The 20190-nt window shown below is 37.7% G+C and overlaps 1 protein-coding gene across 2 annotated transcripts in view; it reads left to right on the top strand.

Annotated features, from left to right (window-relative positions):
- The window catches only part of CCDC141 (coiled-coil domain containing 141), a 226154-nt gene that overhangs the window by 180038 nt on the left and 25926 nt on the right, over window positions 1-20190 (top strand). The window contains exons 15-21 of one of the 2 annotated variants that reach the window (XM_042994800.1): window positions 492-617; window positions 2911-3099; window positions 4613-4792; window positions 6496-6645; window positions 16564-16704; window positions 17472-17666; window positions 17912-17999. In XM_042994800.1, coding sequence (XP_042850734.1) covers window positions 492-617; window positions 2911-3099; window positions 4613-4792; window positions 6496-6645; window positions 16564-16704; window positions 17472-17666; window positions 17912-17965 — 1035 coding nt within the window. In that variant the 3' untranslated portion in view covers window positions 17966-17999. Of the gene's footprint in view, window positions 1-491; window positions 618-2910; window positions 3100-4612; window positions 4793-6495; window positions 6646-16563; window positions 16705-17471; window positions 17667-17911; window positions 18000-20190 lie in introns of those variants that run through there. The other variant, XM_007083895.3, reaches the window with a different exon arrangement.

Genomic DNA, 20190 nt, shown 5'->3' with positions numbered 1-20190 from the left:
GCAGTCACAAAAGGGTAAATGTTGTATGATCCCACCTACAGGAGGTACCCAGAGTCGTCAAATTCGTAAAGAGAGAAAGCAGAATAGAGGTTACTAGGGGCTGAGGGAAGGAGGGAATGGAAGTTCCTGGTAAATGGGTATGGGGTTTCTATTTGGGATGGCAAGAAGTTCTGGAGATGGTGGCGATCGATGCACAGCAATGTGAATGTCCTGATGCCACAAAACTGCACAATTGGCAACTGTTTAAAATGGTAAATTTTGTTATGTGTATTTTACCACAAAACAAAACAAAACAAAACAAAACAAAACAAAACAAAGTAAAGGAAACCCAGGGCCTGTGCTTTTGTTCGTTGGTAGTTTAGGACCACAGAATCACTTGAGGTAGTGAGTGTTTTCATGGGGACTGAAAAGTTTGATGATGCACCAGTCATCACTGGATTGCCAATGGTGTCCAAGAACATAAACACATAACTATCTAATATATATTTCAGACCACTTACAACTTAAAACTTCTTCAGGAAGCACTTATGCCTGTGTCTGCACTTGACCTTGGAGGGAGCCTCCAGACCATTTTAGGTCTACAGAAAAAATGGAATGAAATGAAGCCTCACCTCCAGGTGAAGAAACAGATTGATGGACTTGGGTGAATGGGAAAAAAAAAATCAAAAACTGTTCAGTTGAGATTTACCTAACTAATTTTAACAGACTGGTGAATTGTTATTTTTTAAACAAAAGCATGGTTTGTCTAAAGCTCCACTTTATTTTTATTTTTTAAATGTTTGTTTATTTATTTTGAGAGAGAGAATGAAAGTGCATGTGCCCACACTAGAGCAGAGGAGGAGCAGAGAGAGAGAGGGAGAGAGAGAATTCCAAGCATGCCCCGTGCTGTCAGCGCAGAGCCTGATATGGGGCTCCATCTCGTGACCCATGAGGTCATGACCTGAGCTGATATCAAGAGTCGGACTCTCAACCAACTGAGCCACCCAGGCACCCCTAAAATTACACTTTAAAAACACATTTTTCTTACTGTTTTTCTGCACTATTCTGTATTTGATGATACACAAATATTCAGGCTACAAAATGCCTAATATATTATCTTAGATTATTTGAATTTACATTAAGCTATCACATATATTCATTCTAATTATTTCCCTATAGACATGTTTTAGATTAAGACATCTCAGAACAAGGGTGAGCAAGCTCTGACACAGAGGCTCTGCTCCCCTTTGTCCTTGAAATCACCACTATGATGTCACCATCCCCATTCACTGGCACCCCAGATTCCTACCACTCTCCCAGGAATCTTTCTGTGCTCTCCCATTCTCCCTCTCAGAGAGCCCTCAGAAGATGAGAGATAAAACCATGAGTCATGTTCCCAGGCCCAGACTGCCCATGCATTCCATACCCTCCACCTCCTGCCGCTCCTAAACCTGATACAGCTGTCAAAAATATTTGCCAGTCATGCTGTCCTCTTGCCTGACTTCTTGTTCTTCACTGCAAAGTTAAGATATCTGCATTGCTGTTGGTTGCTACTTCAAAAATGTTGGCTTTAAAGAATGCCAAATCAGAAGACTGAAGATTCCTTTAGGGAAGATCTATTTCAGATTCTTTTTTTTAAATTTTTTTAACGTTTATTTATTTTTGAGAGACAGAGAGAGAGCATGAGTGGGGGAGGGGCAGAGAGAGAGGGAGACACAGACTCCAAAGCAGGCTCCAGGCTATGAGCTGTTAGCACAGAGCCTGACACGAGGCTTGAACTCATGAACCATGAGATCATGACTTGTGCCAAAGTCAGACACTTAACCAGCTGAGTCACCCAAGCACCCCTATTTCAGATTCTTTAAAGGTAAAACTGATAGCATAAAACTACCTCCTACACACACACACACACACACACACACACACACACGCACACACACACCCACCATTGTAGCCCATGGTGAAGTCTTTTCTATAAATTCTTAGAAAATTCAATTAGCCTACATGTTAGCTACTTTGATATACCTTGTGTTATATGCCTACTGGCATTTTGTGTATGTATGCATGCACGTGGCCCTGCACATGCATGCATGAGTAAATTCTTCTAAGTCAGGGGCCATTCCCAAGCTTCATTAGTTCTGTCACTGTGGTATGCATATATTTGATGCCCCTATGCTTGATTTCAACTTGAAGACCTTTATTAGGCTACTCTTCTGCAAAGTATTTCCTTAGCCTAAATGATTTCCACTACTTTTCTCCTGGATATAAGCTCCATCCCTGACATTATAGTGGCTTCTTCTTTGAGTTGTCCAGCATTTGCAAGTTCTATCCCAAAATCTGGATTCCTACAAGGGGTATCTGAGTGGTCCTAGGGAAAAGGAAGCTGCTTTATCCCTCTCTACATGTGGTGTCTATTTGTGGATTCTGGGATGACCGTTTTTAAAGTAGCATATCTACCACATTGCTCAGCTGGTAGTTCATTCTGATCATTCTGTTATCATGAGGGACAAATAATTCCCCCAATGTATTTTTAGACTTGTCTTCTCTTGATGTTTTTATCATACTGATTCTAGTTTACATTAAATATCAGAGATGATCATGGCTTCATAAAATATCTAAAATACATTCATTTAATAGATAACTGGAGGATTTGGTGTGCCACAGAAATATGTGACTTTCTATTTCACCACCTAGCTTTGAAACATGTTTTTTGCATTTATAGCAATTTTTTTTAATTTCTAAGAAGATGGGAATAGAATAATGTATCCTTAGCATCAAACACAAAGCCTGGATTTGCAAGGATGGGGTGGGGCTGACAATAAATAACAGTTAGCAAATGAGAGAATAGTGATTGAGACCTTCCTATAGTCAGTTATAAAGGAAAAAGTTGTCTAAAAGCTGGATATCTTTTATTTCTTTCAACTTCTTTAGCAACTGAACGTTGAAGTTCAATACATTGTAAAAGAATCAGAAGAGTTAACTGGCAAAGGAGCCCCTGTGAAAGAGAAGTCTCAACAACTGAAGGAGCTTATTCACCTCCATCAAAAACAGAAAGAGAGAATCCAAGATTATGAGGATATCCTGTACAAGGTAGTCCAATTCCATCAAGTTAAGGAAAAGGTAGGACTTGTCATGGATATCTGGAAGACCCTCAGCTCTATTTTTTTTTATTATTTATTTATTTATTTGAGAGAAAGAAAGAGAGAGAGAGAGAGAGAGAGAGAGAGCAAGTGAGCAGTGGAACGGGCAGAGAGAGAGAATCTCAAGCAGGTTCTATGCCCAGCGTGGAGCCCAAGGTGGGGTTCGATCTCATGACTGTCATATCATGACCTGAACCAAAATCAAGAGTCATATGCTTAACCAGGTGCCCCAAGACCCTCAGTTTTAAATTATGAAATTAGAAGGGCACCTGAGTGGCTCAGTCAGTTAAGCAGTGAACTCTTGATTTCAGCTTAGGTCATGATCTCATGGTTCACGAGATCAAGTTCCACATCAGGCTCGCACTGACAGCGCATGGAGCCTACTTCTGATTCTCTGTTTCCCTCTCTCTCTGACTCTCCCTGGTTCGCACTTGTTCTCAAAATAAAGAAATAAACTTTAAACTATGAAATTAGAAATAAATTATTGTGTAATAAAGGCCAAGTTGCTTTTTCTGGTATCTGAAGTTTTCCACAATCTGGCCTTTAACTTTTTCTCACTAGCTTCTATCCTCCCTTACATTCCAGCCAAACTGAGCTTTTGTTTGTCCCTTAAAGATGATGCACACCTTCCTCACTCCAAGCCTTGACTCTCAGGCTGCTATTATCTGACAGGTCCTTTTTGCTCTTCTCTACTATTTAAACTCTATCCTTGCTTCCAACAAGCCTACCTTACTTGGAGTGATTTGTTTCTTTTCTAAATTCCCAGAACTTTCATAGTTTATCTCACACATCTGTCATTTTTAGTATCTTGATTCTTAATTACTTTCTCCCTTCAAGTGTAAGCTCTCTGAGGAAAGAAAATAAATTCATGTGTTTTTTGGGGTTTTTTTTTTGTATCTTAAGTACTTGACATTAAGGAGTGCTTAGTACAGGTTCAAGTTATTAGCTTCTACTTTCTTTTAAATGTTTACTTATTTATTTTTGAGAGAGAGAGACAGCAGGGAGCAGCAGAGACAAAGGGAGAGAGAGAGAATCCCAAGCAGGCTCTGCATTGTCAGTGTAGAGCCTGATGAGGGGCTCAAACTCACAAACTGTGAGATCTTGACCTGAGCCCAAATCAAGAGTCAGATGCTTAGCCAAACAAGCCACCCAGGCATCACGTTATTAGTTTCTATTAACATAAAATGGAGATGTGTTGATATCCCTTTAAAACAGCCTCTGAATTTACTCGGATCACAAGCCTAGATCTTGCAAAGGTTTTAGGCTATGACCTTCTTTAACAGAACTGGTAGTATTAGTTCCTCAATTTTACCCTCTTGGTTTGAAGCCCTGTAACATTTATTTGTCTATAACACTAGTAATTATAGATGGGCTTGGCAACATTTTGACCAGGTAGTAAAATCGGTTATAGGAAGTAGGCTTTTGGTTTAAAAAAAAAATCTGTCTTCCTGAAAATATGAAACCCATGTTAATTGTTAACATCCAAATTTCAGCTGGGTCATCTCATCAAATCAAGAGAAATGGAGTTTTTAGAACAGCCAAAGGAGCTGGAGGATGGCCACGAAGCCCAGGTTCAGCTCAGTCGCTCTCAGGAGAAGCAGGCACATATTGAGCAGCTCTATAAACTGGCCCTTTCCCTGGGAGTGGACATCATCTCTTCAGTACAGCGACCTGTAAGCAACTTAGAACACCATCATTCATATCTAACTAAAGCTGAGAGTTGGGTTATAATATCAATGAAACCAGGCAGATGGCCTAGTACATGTTAAGTTAAAAAATACATTAAGCCACTGGATAGTTATTTGTGGTGAATGTCTACCGCCTATAACAAAGAAAAAATATTTAAGGAGAAAATCTGTTTATACAAGTCTTGTTTTATACACCTATTCTCATGCTAATTAAAAATAGAATTGTAGAGTTGTGTTGTCTAATATGGCAGTCAATTTTTCACCTTTGAAATGTGCCTAATGCAATGAAAGAACTGAACTTCTAATTTTATTTATTTTTAATTAATTTAAAAATTTTAAACTGACAGTGTAATTATGGGAAAACTTTTATGTATGTTGGGAACAGCTTGGGTATGTGAATCTACATTTTAAGTTATCAACTATGAAATTTGAATACAGATCAAGTATTTCTGACAGAAGTTTAGCAACAATTAACTAGATTTCAAAGACTTAGTATAAAAACTGTATTAATATTTTCTACATTTGGTTACATATTAAAATGATGATATTTGGACATATTTGGTCTAACAATTCACATTATGAAGATGAATTTCACCTGTTTCTTTCTTACTTTTTAATATGACTACTACAAAATTTTAAATTATTCATGTGGCTCAGATTATATTTTGATTGGACCAATGCTGCTTTAGCATTTCAGATCTGGAAGGTATTCTAGACATAAGCCAGCCCACAACACTCATTTTATAAAAGAAGCATCTGAGGCCCAGAGAAGCTGCTTAAGCCATGAAAACTCAGAATGGAGGAGCCTCCTGGCTTTGCAGAAGGCTTGGGCACCAGTCATTGGACATGCTTTATGCCAGTGGACTGACATTAACAAAGGAGCCTAAAAGAGAAGAAAATATTTCCAGATCAAATTTTTCTAAATAATATATTGGACTCTGATTTTAAAAAAATCCCTTTCTAAATTCCTAAGTTTAGTGAGAAAAGATTGTTTTTTCTATCCAATATGTATAACATTAATAAATCATAATGGTCAATTTTATTTCAAAGTTCATTAAGATATCCATATTAAACTATATGGAATGCAAAGAACATAATTTTTTTAAGCTAAAAGACAGAAATACAAAATAGAATCAGTTTTTACCAAGAAGGAACTTTCTTTTTAAAGAGTTTTATTTTATTAGTAAAGATATTACAAAAAAAAAGTAAGACGTCTCACTTTGCACAAATAATATAAATTGTTCTCTAACTCTTGTCTGCCTTGGCCTCAGCAGCCCTCTGTGCTGAGCAGAGATTGGTGCACTTCCATAATGAATCTGAGGTTAAGTTCAAGTTGACAGGAAAATTATAGTGCAGAAGCTGAAGGTTTCCGATGCATATTTTATGCTTTTGAAGTAAAAATTATACCTTATAATAAACGACATCTTTGAAGACTTGAGTGTGATGAGCAAATCTTCAAAACTTAAGTTTCAAGACTGGAAATGCAATGGTTTGCCTTCCCTGACATGTTGGTGTCTGGCTTCTTTCTGAAATCATTACAGCATATTCAGATATGCTTGAGGTAAAGTAAACCAGGAACCTAGTTTTTAATGTCCTCTATGAGTTTCATAATGCAGGTAAATAGCACATCCGTCTCATTGCTGTTTTGCCCGTTCCCTTTGTCACTTGCACTTCCGTTCCATTTTCAGAACTGCTCTAACATTTCTGCCAAGAACCTGCAGCAGCAGCTGGACGTCCTTGAGGGGGATGGTGTGAACTTGCGTGCCAAAGCCGAGGAATATGAACGGACCCTGATCTGCTGCTTGGAGTACTGCACCACAAGGGACAATATAAATGAGGTGGGGTGGTGGGAGTGAGCAGCGATATTGCCAGAAGTTGCTCTGAACCTAAAGCATGTGGCTCAAGTGTCTGCACCCATGCACACACAATCAGGCGACCATTTATTCAATGTTGACCTTTAATCTACCAAGCAATAGTCTCAGGGCTCTGAAAGTTTGAGTAAATTTCAAGCACCCAAGTCAGTATGTTGTCAATGAATAGAAAAACCTAGAATGTACCATTATGGCCTTTTGTTTGTTTCCTTATCCCCACCCAAGGCTGTACAGCAGTTGCTTGCTTGAATGGATACAGCCTGTCAGGATAGAAAGAGTGATGCTGTCTCCAGACAGCCAGCTCCAACCTGCTGAGATTCTATTAAAGCACCATTGACTCATAGTGAAGGGGGTGCCAAGGGCCAGGGGAACAGGCTCTTTGCCTCAGAGGCTACAAAGTATTATCACCAAAATCAAGTGGCTGGTTTCATGTTTACTCGAATGAAGTAGCCTACTGGCAAAACAACTTCTAGAGAAAAAAAGAGTAACATGAAAGTCAACCTCTGCATCCGTGCTCCCCCTCACGAACACATAATTCTACCTCCTCTTCCTCAATTCTACCCAAACCCAACCCCCAAATATGTAGTGAGTCACAGTCACCTTCCCCTAGTTAAACTTCCATTTAAATAAACCTACCCTTGGGGAAAAACACAGATCAGGATGGCAAGGGTCCTGATTTTTTTTTAATTTACATCCAAATTAGTTAACATATAGTGTAACAGTGATTTCAGGAGTAGATTCCTTAATGCCCCTTACCCATTTAGCCCATCCCCCCTCCCACAACCCCTCCAGTAACCCTCAGTTTGTTCTCCATATTTATGAGTCTCTTATGTTTTGTCCCCCTCCCTGTTGTTACATTATTTTTGCTTCTCTTCCCTTATGTTCATCTGTTCTGTGTCTTAAAGTCCTCATATGAGTGAAGTCATATGATATTTGTCTTTCTCTGACTGACTAATTTTGCTTAGCATAATACCCTCTAGTTCCATCCACATAGTTGCAAATGGCAAGATTTCATTCTTTTTGATTGCCAAGTAATACTCCATTGTGTGTGTGTGTGTGTGTGTGTGTGTGTGTGTGAGTGTGTGTGTGTATATATATATATATATATATATATATATATATACCAATATATATATATATATATATATATATATATATATATATATATACCACATCTTCTTTATCCATTCATCCTTTGATGGACATTTGGGCTCTTTCCATACTTTGGCTATTGTTGACAGTGCTGCTATAAACATGGGGGTGCATGTGCCCCTTTGAAACAGCATACCTGTATTCCTTGGATAAATGCCTAGTAGTGCAATTGCTGGGTCATAGGGTAGTTCTATTTTTATTTTTGTGAGGAACCTCCATACTGTTTTCCAGAGTGTCTGCACCAGCTTGCATTACCACCAGCAGTACAAAAGAGATCCTCTTTCTCCACATCATCGCCAACATCTGTTGTTGCCTGAATTGTTAATGTTAGCCATTCTGACAGTGTGAGGTGGTATCTCATTGTGGTTTTGATTTGTATTTCCCTGATGATGAGTGATGTTGAGCATTTTTTCATGTGTCGGTTGGCCATCTCGATGTCTTCTTTGGAGAAGTGTCTGTTCATGTCTTTTGCCCATTTCTTCATTGGATTGTTTGTTTTTTCGGTGTTGAGTTTGAGAAGTTCTTTATAGATTTTGGATACTAACCCTTTGTCTGATATGTCATTTGCAAATATCCTCTCCTATTCTGTCAGTTGCCTTTTAGTTTTGCTGATTGTTTCCTTCACTGTGCAGAAGCTTTTTATTTTGATGAGGTCCCAATAGTTCATTTTTGCTTTTGTTTCCCTTGCCTCCAGAGATGGTGTTGAGTAAGAAGTTGCTGCAGCCAAGATGAAAGAGGTTTTTGTCTGCTTTCTCCTTGAGGATTTTGATGGCTTCCCGTCTTACATTTAGGTCTTTCACCCATTTTGAGTTTGTTTTTGTGTATGGTGTAAGAAAGCGGTCCAGGTTCATTCTTCTGCATGTTGCTGTCCAGTTTTCCCACCACCACTTGCTGAAGAGACTGTGTTTATTCCATTGGATATTCTTTCCTGCTTTGTCAAAGATTAGTTGGCCATATGTTTGTGGGTCCATTTCTGGGTTCTCTATTCTGTTCCATTGATCTAAGTGTCTTTGTGCCAAGGGGTCCTGATTTTTGACTGAGGACTGACAGCAGAAGACAAGGTACTATGTAATTCCAGATTTATCTCCATTTAGAGTAAAATGTTTCTGAGTCCATTAGTCACAAGTCCATTACAAAAGTAGGTACAGGAAAAGGAAGCGGTAAAGCTTCTCTAACATTCTGTTAGCCTCAATTTACACATTTTCTCCAAAGTTATCTTCTTTCTTCCCATCGTCCTCCTCCTTCTCCCCCACCCTATCCCCTGCCCCTTTCCCCTCCTCTTCCTCCTCCTCCTTCTTCTTCTTCTTTGGTAAACTTTTGTTTTGCCAAAAATCTCTCTCCCTGCAGGGATGTTCAGCTCTAGACTGACTGAAGCCACAAGTGGAGGAGGCTAAGTCTTATTCCTAGCTCCCTATAGCTGTTTCCATCTTCCTGAAGTGCTGTGGCATTTATGGAGCTCGGTCCCCCTGTTTAGGCCCTTCCCACAGTGGTTCTATTTACAGGCTGCCTCGTGATGTGCCTCTGCTGGGAGCCAGCTAGCCAGGATGACAGATGTACCTTGTAGTCACAGTAGGGACACCCCAGGATTGTCTGTACCGTAACAGGAATGAGCAACCAGATACATGTGGGTTTGCTTTAGGAATCAGATAACACTTTAACATGATCTTAAACATTAAGAGAACTAGTCTTCCCATTTGCTTCTACTTCGTATCCAACTAATCTTTGATTTAAGTTACAATTTCACATTTAAAAGATCTTTGAAAATCTTTGATCTATTTCTTCTTTCCTTCTTATAGAAATGTAGTAGGCATGTCACAGTTTAGCATCCACATCCTGGAATTTCCAACCATAAGCCTAATGGGAAAATAAGCAGAAGGAATATTTTCAGTACAGTTTAGTAAAATAAATGTATGTATGCTCTAGTTTTATTGTGAAGATCAAAGTGCAGATGGGTGATTCCAAGTGGTGAAAATATTTATACACTTAGAAATTTTTTTAATGCTTTATTTATTTATTTTTGAGAGAGAGGGAGAAAGAGCACAAATGGGGGAGGGGCAGAGAGAGAGAGAGAGAGACAGAATCTGAAGCAGGCTCCAGGATCCCTGCTGTCAGCGCAGAGCGCAACGTAGGTCTCAAAGTCAGAACTACAAGATCATGACCTAAGCTGAAGTCGGACGCTCAACTGCCTGAGCCACCCAGGCACCCCTAGACATTTTTATTATATTATAGTTATTAATATTTGGTGTACGTACTTGAAACATTATATAAAATTAAAAGCGATAGTTTACACTACTGTTTGGTATAAAAAAATGAAGTCAGACACCCCACTAGGGAACTAAACCAAACATTACATTTGATTTTTTAAGTTGATTGGAAAACACATTGTTTTGCTTCTAATGTGCTTAAAGTGCTTCTTGGAAGTTCACAGATGCTGAGTTGAAATAGATTTTGAAAGATCTCTACTTTGACATCTTCATTTTTAAGATGAGAAAACTGAGGTGTGTAAGATTTTCACTTGAGCAGTATGCTACCAAACTGCAGAGTTTCTGTTCATGTTGTGTTAAGGAGTCAGCTTTGGGCCAAAAGCTCATTTATTGGGCATTGGCATTTATTGGGCACTGACACACTGTCACTTGCTAATCTCAGAGTTCATTACTCGTTCCTGTTTTAGCCCATTCAACTACTGCATGGTCTAATGTTCCACGGATCCTTTTTCTGTGTTTTCCTCTTCTAGCCTTATTTTACGACATATCTGTTACAAGCTGTTTATATGCTGATGCTAATAGCACAGTTCCTTTGATGATGCCCTAACTAACTTACATGGTTATAACTGCACTAAAGGCCCTCAGAAGAGGACTCAGTACCTCAAGGCAAAATGAAGTGGGCTGTTCTAAATATGATTTTTTTAAATGTGATATGATATTCTGTAAAGATAAAGAACCATGGTTTTGCGCCTTGATTATCTTTGGGTAAAATATTCTCATTGTCTAATTTCATACACTATGTAAGACATAGGAAGTTGTAAAATCTCATTTTCTCCACATCTACCTTCACAGCCTTCAGACTGCCAGATTTTGGGGAGTTATTTTTTTCATTCATTTTACCCAAAGATACATTTGTATGCATGAATGTTGAATTTCACTATATATTTTCTTGCCTGGCAACATAAATAAGCTGTTAATACACAAGGCATTTACAGACACTCTCTGTGGTAATATGTGACGGAACACTATTAGTTACTCATTCATTTACACATCTTCATTTAGAAATGTAATACGTTAATATTGAGCATGTTTTCTACCTGCAACGTGACAAAAAAAATTACTTTTACATTTACATAATGTTCATGGAAATTTGTAACTGGAGTCTATATATGGGTCACAAACAACTACCTTGCTGAAAAAAATAGCTATGACAGAATTGGGTTGGTGTCCATTCTTCCAAAATAAGTTTTGCAAACAGAAGCTTTCATATAATTTTATTTTTTTAGCCAGAAATTTTTATACTGCAGCAACATCAGGAAGGTAGCAGAAAAAAGACTTAGTGCACATATAGTATATTCCATATGTCAGAGTCTCATGTTCCACTTACACACATTTTTATGTCAATTTGGGTGAGTCGGTCATCTGAGTTCCAGGGATAGAAGGCAGATTAGAGCAGTAAATTAGAATTGAGGGAGAGACATGTATCCAACTAATAAAATCAGACTTCCTGACATTGTATAGCACTTTGCTATTGATTGACAAAATGACCATGGAGAGTCACCCACTGGCAGGACAAGAAGCAGAAAAAGAATGCATGGATGCGGAAAACATGCAATGGGGCAGCATTGTGGTATAGTAAAGGTATTTCAGATTGATAGCCCTCACTAGTGATTTTAAGAAAAAACTAAACTATCATCATTCAACACATATCACCAATGTGGCTACTATGTACTGGACCACAAGACTGCAACAGTCCTCAGGAAACATGGAGTCCAGAGTGAATTAACGCCCATGGGACTTCAAGTCACAATGAGTCGTGACCAGGCCACACTGTGGGTCCGTTCAGAGGGTATGTATAAGAGAATAAGAAAGATTATAATTTGTTCTGAAAATGCCCATCCCATAGGCATAAAATGTGTTAGAAGTTTGGTGTTTAACATCTGCAAAGTGACTCTTTTTCCTGAAGAATATAGAAAGTTGAAGTTTAAAATCATAGTTTTTGGGTGCCTGGGTGGCTTGGTCGGTTAAGCATCTGACTTTGGCTCAGGTCATGATCTCGCAGTTCGTGGGTTCAAGTCCCTCATCGGGTCAGCTTGAGTTCCACTTTGGGTGAACATGAGTCTTGCTTCTCTCTCTTTCTCTCTCATTCTCTGCCCTTTGCTCACTTGTACCCCCCAAAAAATAAATAACATAAAATAAAATAAAATAAAATAAAATAAAATAAAATAAAATCATAGTTTTCATGTCCAGAAAATAAAACAAATATATTATTATGAAGAGAGTGAACTTGCAGAGTTTGTAAAATAGCCATTACTGAGACATGCTGCCACGTCCAGTGTCAAATTGTGCGCCCATCTTCTCTGTCCAAGCTGCCGCACTTCTGCTGCTACAGTCCTGGCCCTGAGCACAGCAGGCAATGGTGCAGTTGTCAAGCAGAAGGAGGCCAAGGGAGCCTTGTCCCGAAATCTCTCCAGGACTTAGGCTTAATATTCTACCCATAATAATTGCAGCAAATCATTCAGGTTGAATTATGAAACTTTGGGTCCTTTCATTTCAAATGCAAGCATCCCTGGGCCATAATAACTGTGAAGCCTCTGTTACTCAAAATGAGCACCAGAAAGCTTTTTTCTAAAATGGGCAAAAGGATGGGCAAGAAATGAAGCTCATGAAGTGGACCTTAAGAGAAATGGACTGTTGATTTTGTATTTTTGATTCTGGCCAAACCTGTGCCATAGTTCCAATGAAAGGCTTTTGTCTTTAATGTGTTTCCTTAGTTTTAAAATATCCCATTTCCCTCACATAAATTGGCCTTGCCAGCACCAGACTCACAATAATACATTCTTCTGCCAAAGCAGCCTTGACCAGCTTCGTCAAGACTAAGAATAGCAAGCCAGCCTGGTTGTCATCAGCCCCTTTTGCTTCTGCTTCTTCTCAAGGAAACTTTGTTCATTCCTAACCCTGAGAGAGGCTTACTGCTCCCTGGGAAATCTGGTGACGATGTTCATTCTGCTAGTTTCAAAAGAACTACAATTAAAAAATTTTTTTAAATGTTCATTTATTTTTGAGAGAGAGAGAGAGAGTGAGAGAGAGAGAGAGAGAACACACACACACACACACACACACAGATAGAGTGCAAGTGGGGGGAGGGGCAGAGAGAGGGGGAGACACAGAATCTGAAGCAGGCTCCCGGCTCTGAACTGTCAGCACAGAGCCTGATGCAGGGCTCGAACCCACAAGCCGTGAGATCATGACCTGAGCTGCAGTCGGACACTTAACCACTTAACCGACTGAGCCACCCAGGTGCCCCCAAAAGAACCACAATTTCAAAGTCTTAATACTTTTTTTCCTAATTATACCTCTATTAACTTAGTCTGCATATTCCATAACAAATATGGAGGAGCTGAACAAGTACATAGATTGGAAAATCACATTATTCATTAGAAAAAGAAAATGCTCCTGGTGTTTTAAAGACTTTTAGAAAATGTTGTTAATGTGGATTATAACAACATTAAAAATTTTCTAATAGGGTAAACTCTCCCGTCCAGCTTTGGGTGTTCTTTCCTGCTTATGTCCTCCTGTTGAGCAGTTGTCTTGGCCATTTTCACCATTCCCCATTGTTGACAAGCTAACTAAAGTTAGAAACAGCTGCAGGAACAATGATCCCATAGCCAAGCGACCATGGCACTCAGTTTCTTTAAAAATATGACAAGTTATATGGAGATTAGATGGGAAGTTAAGTTTTCATGTTGGAACATTTAGGTAAGAAATTTAGGCACGATTAGATTTTTCTGAAAATCTAGTTGCTAAAGGCAGTTTGTTCATGTTGCCTTCCGCTTGTATCTGCAATAGTCTGAAATTGGATCTGGGAAAGGTACAAGATTTAAACTGCATTTCTGGTGGGACCAAAAGGAAAAAGTGCCAGCAACTTTGTCAGAGGAGCTCATGTATCAGAAAGAAGCTGAGTCCGTTTCACATACCCATAGTGCCATGAGCATTCTTTGGTCTTATAAATCATCTTCAGTGGAAGTGCATACATTCTGAAGAAACAGAAATAAAATTGTGCTCATCATTTACCAGTCTTAAATTTTTTGATCCAAAGTAGATTTAAAATTTCATGGTTTAGAATTACAGTGCTAAGGCTCAGCCTTTCTCCATTCATCACATAGTTTTCAAATAGATGTTGATCTTTCCCATTTAAACAAGCCGATGTAATCCAATGATTATCAGATTGATGACAGAACCCCTCTTCCTTTCTCTCGACTGAAGTGTATAATATATATCATGTTCCAATAAGAGAAAAAAAGAATATAACATTTTATTTTCCAATGGATACATGTTAGTGACAGGACATATATTTTCCCTGTTCTTTCTTCTTTTCTTATGTTTATTTTTATTAAAGATAAAAATTATGTTTTAAATTGTGGTAAAATACACGTAACGTAAAATTTACTACCTTAGCCATTTTAAGGGTACAGGTTAATGATATTAAGTATATTCACACTGTTATACTACCATTACCACTCTCCATTTCCAGAACTTTTTCATCATCTCAAATAGAAATTCTGTACCCATTAAATAATAACTCTTTATTGAGACCATCTTTTTTAATACAAGAATCTGTGGTTTCCTCAGATAGTTGCTGATTGTGACTTTGGGGAAAAAAGTTCCTGCCAAAGCTCTATGTGAATAATGCAGGATGTAGTCCCTTTGTATTTTAATCCCATTTGTTTTTTCCCCCACTAAAATCAAACATGTGCAGATTAAAACACTGAATGTCAAAGAAGTTAAATATTTATTGGTTATTTCATAAGTATAGCAGCAGAAATATGATATTCTCAAATATTTTCCTGAGTTCTAATAGAGAAATAGTTTTCAAATTTTGAAACTATAGTTCTTTCCACCTCTTCAGAATGTTACTGATTTATCAGTTTCAATGTTTAATATGGTCTCTGTGCTTGGCTTAATTGGTAGCTTAAAACTCGTCTTCAACAATTTCATTTACCATATAAAATAAACAACGCCGATTAGGTATAGGTGTGTCAGGTGCAAAAATTGCATCAGCATAATAATTTCCATGCATGCAAGTCTGCCAGGGCCTTTCTAGATAATCGTCTCCAAGAAATGGTAAAGATAAAGTCAAGGTTCTGTTTTTATAATATGCAGAATTTGAAGTAAGCATTTTGAGAAAAATATTTTTTTAGGGCAGATATATTTTTTTATGCATTACAAGTCTAGAATCTGCATGTACACAGCTCTTATTCCCTTCCAAATAATTTATTTGCTGCCATTGAAAAGAATTTTAATATGCTTCTGACTTTCCTTATCATTGCTCAGATTTATCAACCATGACATTGTTCATTTTTTGCTGTTAAATGCTTCCCTATAATCTAAGAAGGTTTATGCTTTCTCTTTACTTCCCCTTGCTGATAATATAAAGAACCTGTCAATATGTTTATCTTTCTTGAATATGGAGAAGGGCACAGAAAGTGGTGTGTTTAATGGAATGGGCTGCTAGAACTTTGGTCACTGGTAAAGGTGACCTGTGCGTTCTCCGGGCTGTCATGATGCATGCCCTAGTCTCAGTTCATAGCCCTATGCTTGGTTTATACACAGGTTAGCATTGCCATCAGTGGTGACACTGTCACTTTACTTTGGATTGGAAGGACATCTGAAGTTAGTGGCCTATACCTAATAAGGAAATCTCTTCTGGAAACTGCTCATGAAAAATAACTTTTTTAAACTGGATTTGGACAAATAAAGTACTTTTCCTGCTAAATCTCATATTGGGTCTCCTCTTACATCTCACTATTGTCCTCAGTGGTCTGTATATCAACTCTTCATTGACCTCTTCAACAGGAACAGCTCGTTGAAGCCTCATAAATTCATACCTGATGGCCATAAGGGTGCCTTGGGGCACCCGGGTGTCTCAGTCGGTTAAGTGTCTGACTTCGGCTCAGGTCATCATCTCACTGTTGGGGAGTTCAAGCCTCGCACCAGGCTCTGTGCTAACAGTTCAGAGCCTGGAGTCTGTTTCAGATTCTGTGCCTCGCCCTCTCTCTCTGCCACTCCCCTGCTTGTGCTCTCTCTCTCAAAAATAAACAAATAAACATTAAAAAAAAAAAAAAGACAGAGCCTCTGGAGATAAAAGGATCTGGGGCAAATGCTAGCGCACTGAGAATGGAATGAATGGGGGCACTTGATGTCAAATCAATACAAATAAGAAAATTTGAGTTGTTGAAAATCTATGGTGTGTTAAAAATTGTCTTGTTTGGAGGCCAAAGGATATTCTATACTTATAAATCTAATTATAAATTACAAATCAAGAAGTACAAAGAACAATTTATGCTTACTTATATTTTGGGGATATGTTTAATTTCGCATATACCAGACTTGTTTCCTATTGCAAAATCACTGAATACATTTTGAAGATTATCAATATCTTGAAGTGTTTAGACTTTTTATTTTTTACAAGTCAATATTAGTGTCCTCATTTTAAGGAAATCACCTCTTTCTTTTTACTGAACTACAGCTCAAAGAGTCATTCAAAGATATAAAAAAGAAATTCAACAATTTGAAGTTTAATTACACCAAGAAAAATGAAAAAGCTCGGAATCTGAAGGCTCTTAAATATCAAATTCAACAAGTTGATGTGTATGCTGAAAAAATACAGGTAAAGAGAAAGTGTGGGTGGTGCATTTGTGTGTGTGTGTGTGTGTGTGTGTGTGTGTGCATGTGCATGAACTACTACAATTACTGCAAAACATTTTGCATTTTAATTCTAGATGCTTAATCTTTGGGCCTTTTTGTAGCATTGGGACTGAGAAGGTAGTTTTCTGCTTTTGTGACAATTGGGTTCCCATGTAAATTGTTTAAGTTAATTTATCTCTTGAGGCAGCTCTGGAATGGATTGTACCAAACTTACCCAGCCTCTCTGCTTCCATTCTTCCCCACAGCGCATGCACACATACACACACACACACACACACACGTGCACACACATGCATGTCTACACCTTTTGTACACCCCTTTTCCTTTCTTGCACCTACCAATGTCAGGAACCTCCTCCACTGCTCCTAGAACCCCTGGCTAGATTATTTGAATACCTTTCCCAAGAAACAGTGAGCTTATTGAAGACAATAAAATATTTTATTTTATGATCGTTGTCTTTTTTAATCATAGTATCATTCTCGAAATCTGGAATAGAACCTGGTACATAGTGAATTTTCTACATGATATTAATACTGGATCAATAAAATATGTGGAAGAAAACCCATTCTTTCCAAAATACATTCGTGATAATTATTATTTTAATATTATATAACGGAGAAAGCTGCAAAAATTTCTCCAAGTTTTTCTCTTATTATATAATCACTATCTAGCCTCATAAATAAAAATTGAGTGTTATTTTAAAAGCTGGGTTTTTTTTTTTTTGCACAGGCTTTGAAAATGAAAATGGGAAAAGTTGAGAATAAAACTTCTTATTCTCTCTTAAATTATCCAAATAATAAAGTGAATGTCCTTTTGGAAACCATGAAAGATTTGCAAAAACATGTGGATGAGTTTGAAAAAGTTGTGACAGATTACAAGATGAATTTGGACCTGACCGAACATCTCCAGGAAATGATAGAAGAGGTATCTTCTTGTTGTAATGATATCCATATGTAATATTGTTTTATAAAATTACTCTGCTACTTTAAAACAATGCTGCTTTAGATGTTATTGTCATGAAATCTATACATCTCCTCCTTTTCATGATTATTTTCCTAGGATAATTTCTTAAAGTAGAATTGCTAGACCAAAGGGAATGAATGTTACAAGGTTTTGATTGTAATGTCCAAATGTTCTTTGGAAACATTTTACTAATTTTCTCTTACCAGCAACATATAAGAGTTTCCCATTTCCACATGACCCCATCAATTCAAGATGTTTAACCATCATGGAATTATGTTCACTGCTTTTTAAAATACTCAAAATGACTTACTTATTTCACAGAATTTGAAAATGTTTAGAAAGAAAAGTGATACTGGGATTTTTCAGGTAAAAAGATTGTTATTGGCATTATTTTTGCTTTTGTCAAGAGGATAAATGGTAGAGTGCTCATACACTGTACAAAATTTGACAAGTTAAAATTATTATTTGCACACTTCATATTGAAGAAATTCCGCACTTGAGGTTCTTTGAAGCCCATTATTCTGTGAGACAAAAAATGTCTCTCTTTACCACTGATGCAGCAGTGTTTAGATGTAACACCATGCTAAGGAGAATGAGGGTGATCATTCTTCTCTATCTGATGTATAGGTTTGCTGTAGCTCTCTGGCACTTATTTAAAGGCAGCTCTTAACAGAGTCATGTGCTTCTATTTCTTGCTCATCATAATTTCTCTGGCCTTGGTCAGACACATTCCTTCCATCACAGTTATTTAGTATTTTTTGTGAGAAACTGTCTCAGTTCTCCACTGTATTTTGAAAATATTATATAAGTATCTTCTATTAAAAAAAGTCAAATGCTATTCTTTAGATGATACTTCCTTAATTGATAAACTAGATCTCATTCTTAAAAGAGAATTTATTTATTAGAGTGTTAGGCAATACTTTATCCATGTATTGTTAATTATTTCAGTCAATTAGACTAGATTTTGTATGTTTGGAGAATATACTTTCTTCTCGAGTGCACATGGAACATTCTCCAAGATAGATCATATACTGGGTCACAAAACAGCCCTTCATAAGTTTACAAGAATTGAAATCATACCATGCATACTTTCAGACCACAATGCTATGAAGCTTGAAATCAACCACAGGAAAAAGTCTGGAAAACCTCCAAAAGCATGGAGGTTAAAGAACACCCTACTAACGAATGAGTGGGTCAACCAGGCAATTAGAGAAGAAATTAAAAAATATATGGAAACAAACGAAAATGAAAATACAGCAATCCAAACGCTTTGGGACGCAGCGAAGGCAGTCCTGAGAGGAAAATACATTGCAATCCAGGCCTATCTCAAGAAACAAGAAAAATCCCAAATACAAAATCTAACAGCACACCTAAAGGAAATAGAAGCAGAACAGCAAAGGCAGCCTAAACCCAGCAGAAGAAGAGAAATAATAAAGATCAGAGCAGAAATAAACAATATAGAATCTAAAAAAACTGTAGAGCAGATCAACGAAACCAAGAGTTGGTTTTTTGAAAAAATAAACAAAATTGACAAACCTCTAGCCAGGCTTCTCAAAAAGAAAAGGGAGATGACCCAAATAGATAAAATCATGAATGAAAATGGAATTATTACAACCAATCCCTCAGAGATACAAATAATTATCAGGGAATACTATGAAAAATTATATGCCAACAAATTGGACAACCTGGAAGAAATGGACAAATTCCTAAACACCCACACTCTTCCAAACCTCAATCAGGAGGAAATAGAAAGCTTGAACAGACCCATAACCAGCGAAGAAATTGAATCGGTTATCAAAAATCTCCCAACAAATAGGAGTCCAGGACCAGTTGGCTTCCCAGGGGAGTTCTACCAGACGTTTAAAGCAGAGATAATACCTATCTTTCTCAAGCTATTCCAAGAAATAGAAAGGGAAGGAAAACTTCCAGACTCATTCTATGAAGCCAGTATTACTTTGATTCCTAAACCAGACAGAGACCCAGTAAAAAGAGAGAACTACAGGCCAATATCTCTGATGAAGATGGATGCAAAAATTCTCAGTAAGATACTAGCAAATCGAATTCAACAGCATATAAAAAGAATTATTCACCATGATCAAGTGGGATTCATTCCTGGGATGCAGGGCTGGTTCAACATTCGCAAATGGATCAACGTGATACATCACATTAACAAAAAAAAAGAGAAGAACCATATGATCCTATCAATCGATGCAGAAAAGGCCTTTGACAAAATCCAGCACCCTTTCTTAATAAAAACCCTTGAGAAAGTCGGGATAGAAGGAACATACTTAAAGATCATAAAAGCCATTTATGAAAAGCCCACAGCTAACATCATCCTCAACGGGGAAAAACTGAGAGCTTTTTCCCTGAGATCAGGAACATGACAGGGATGCCCACTCTCACCGCTGTTGTTTAACATAGTGCTGGAAGTTCTAGCATCAGCAATCAGACAACAAAAGGAAATCAAAGGCATCAAAATTGGCAA

This window comes from Panthera tigris, chromosome C1 (assembly GCF_018350195.1).
Source record: "Panthera tigris isolate Pti1 chromosome C1, P.tigris_Pti1_mat1.1, whole genome shotgun sequence".
Taxonomy (NCBI): Eukaryota; Metazoa; Chordata; class Mammalia; order Carnivora; family Felidae; genus Panthera; species Panthera tigris.
The sequence above is the reverse complement of the archived record's forward strand: the minus strand, read 5'-3'. Positions and strand labels throughout refer to the sequence as shown.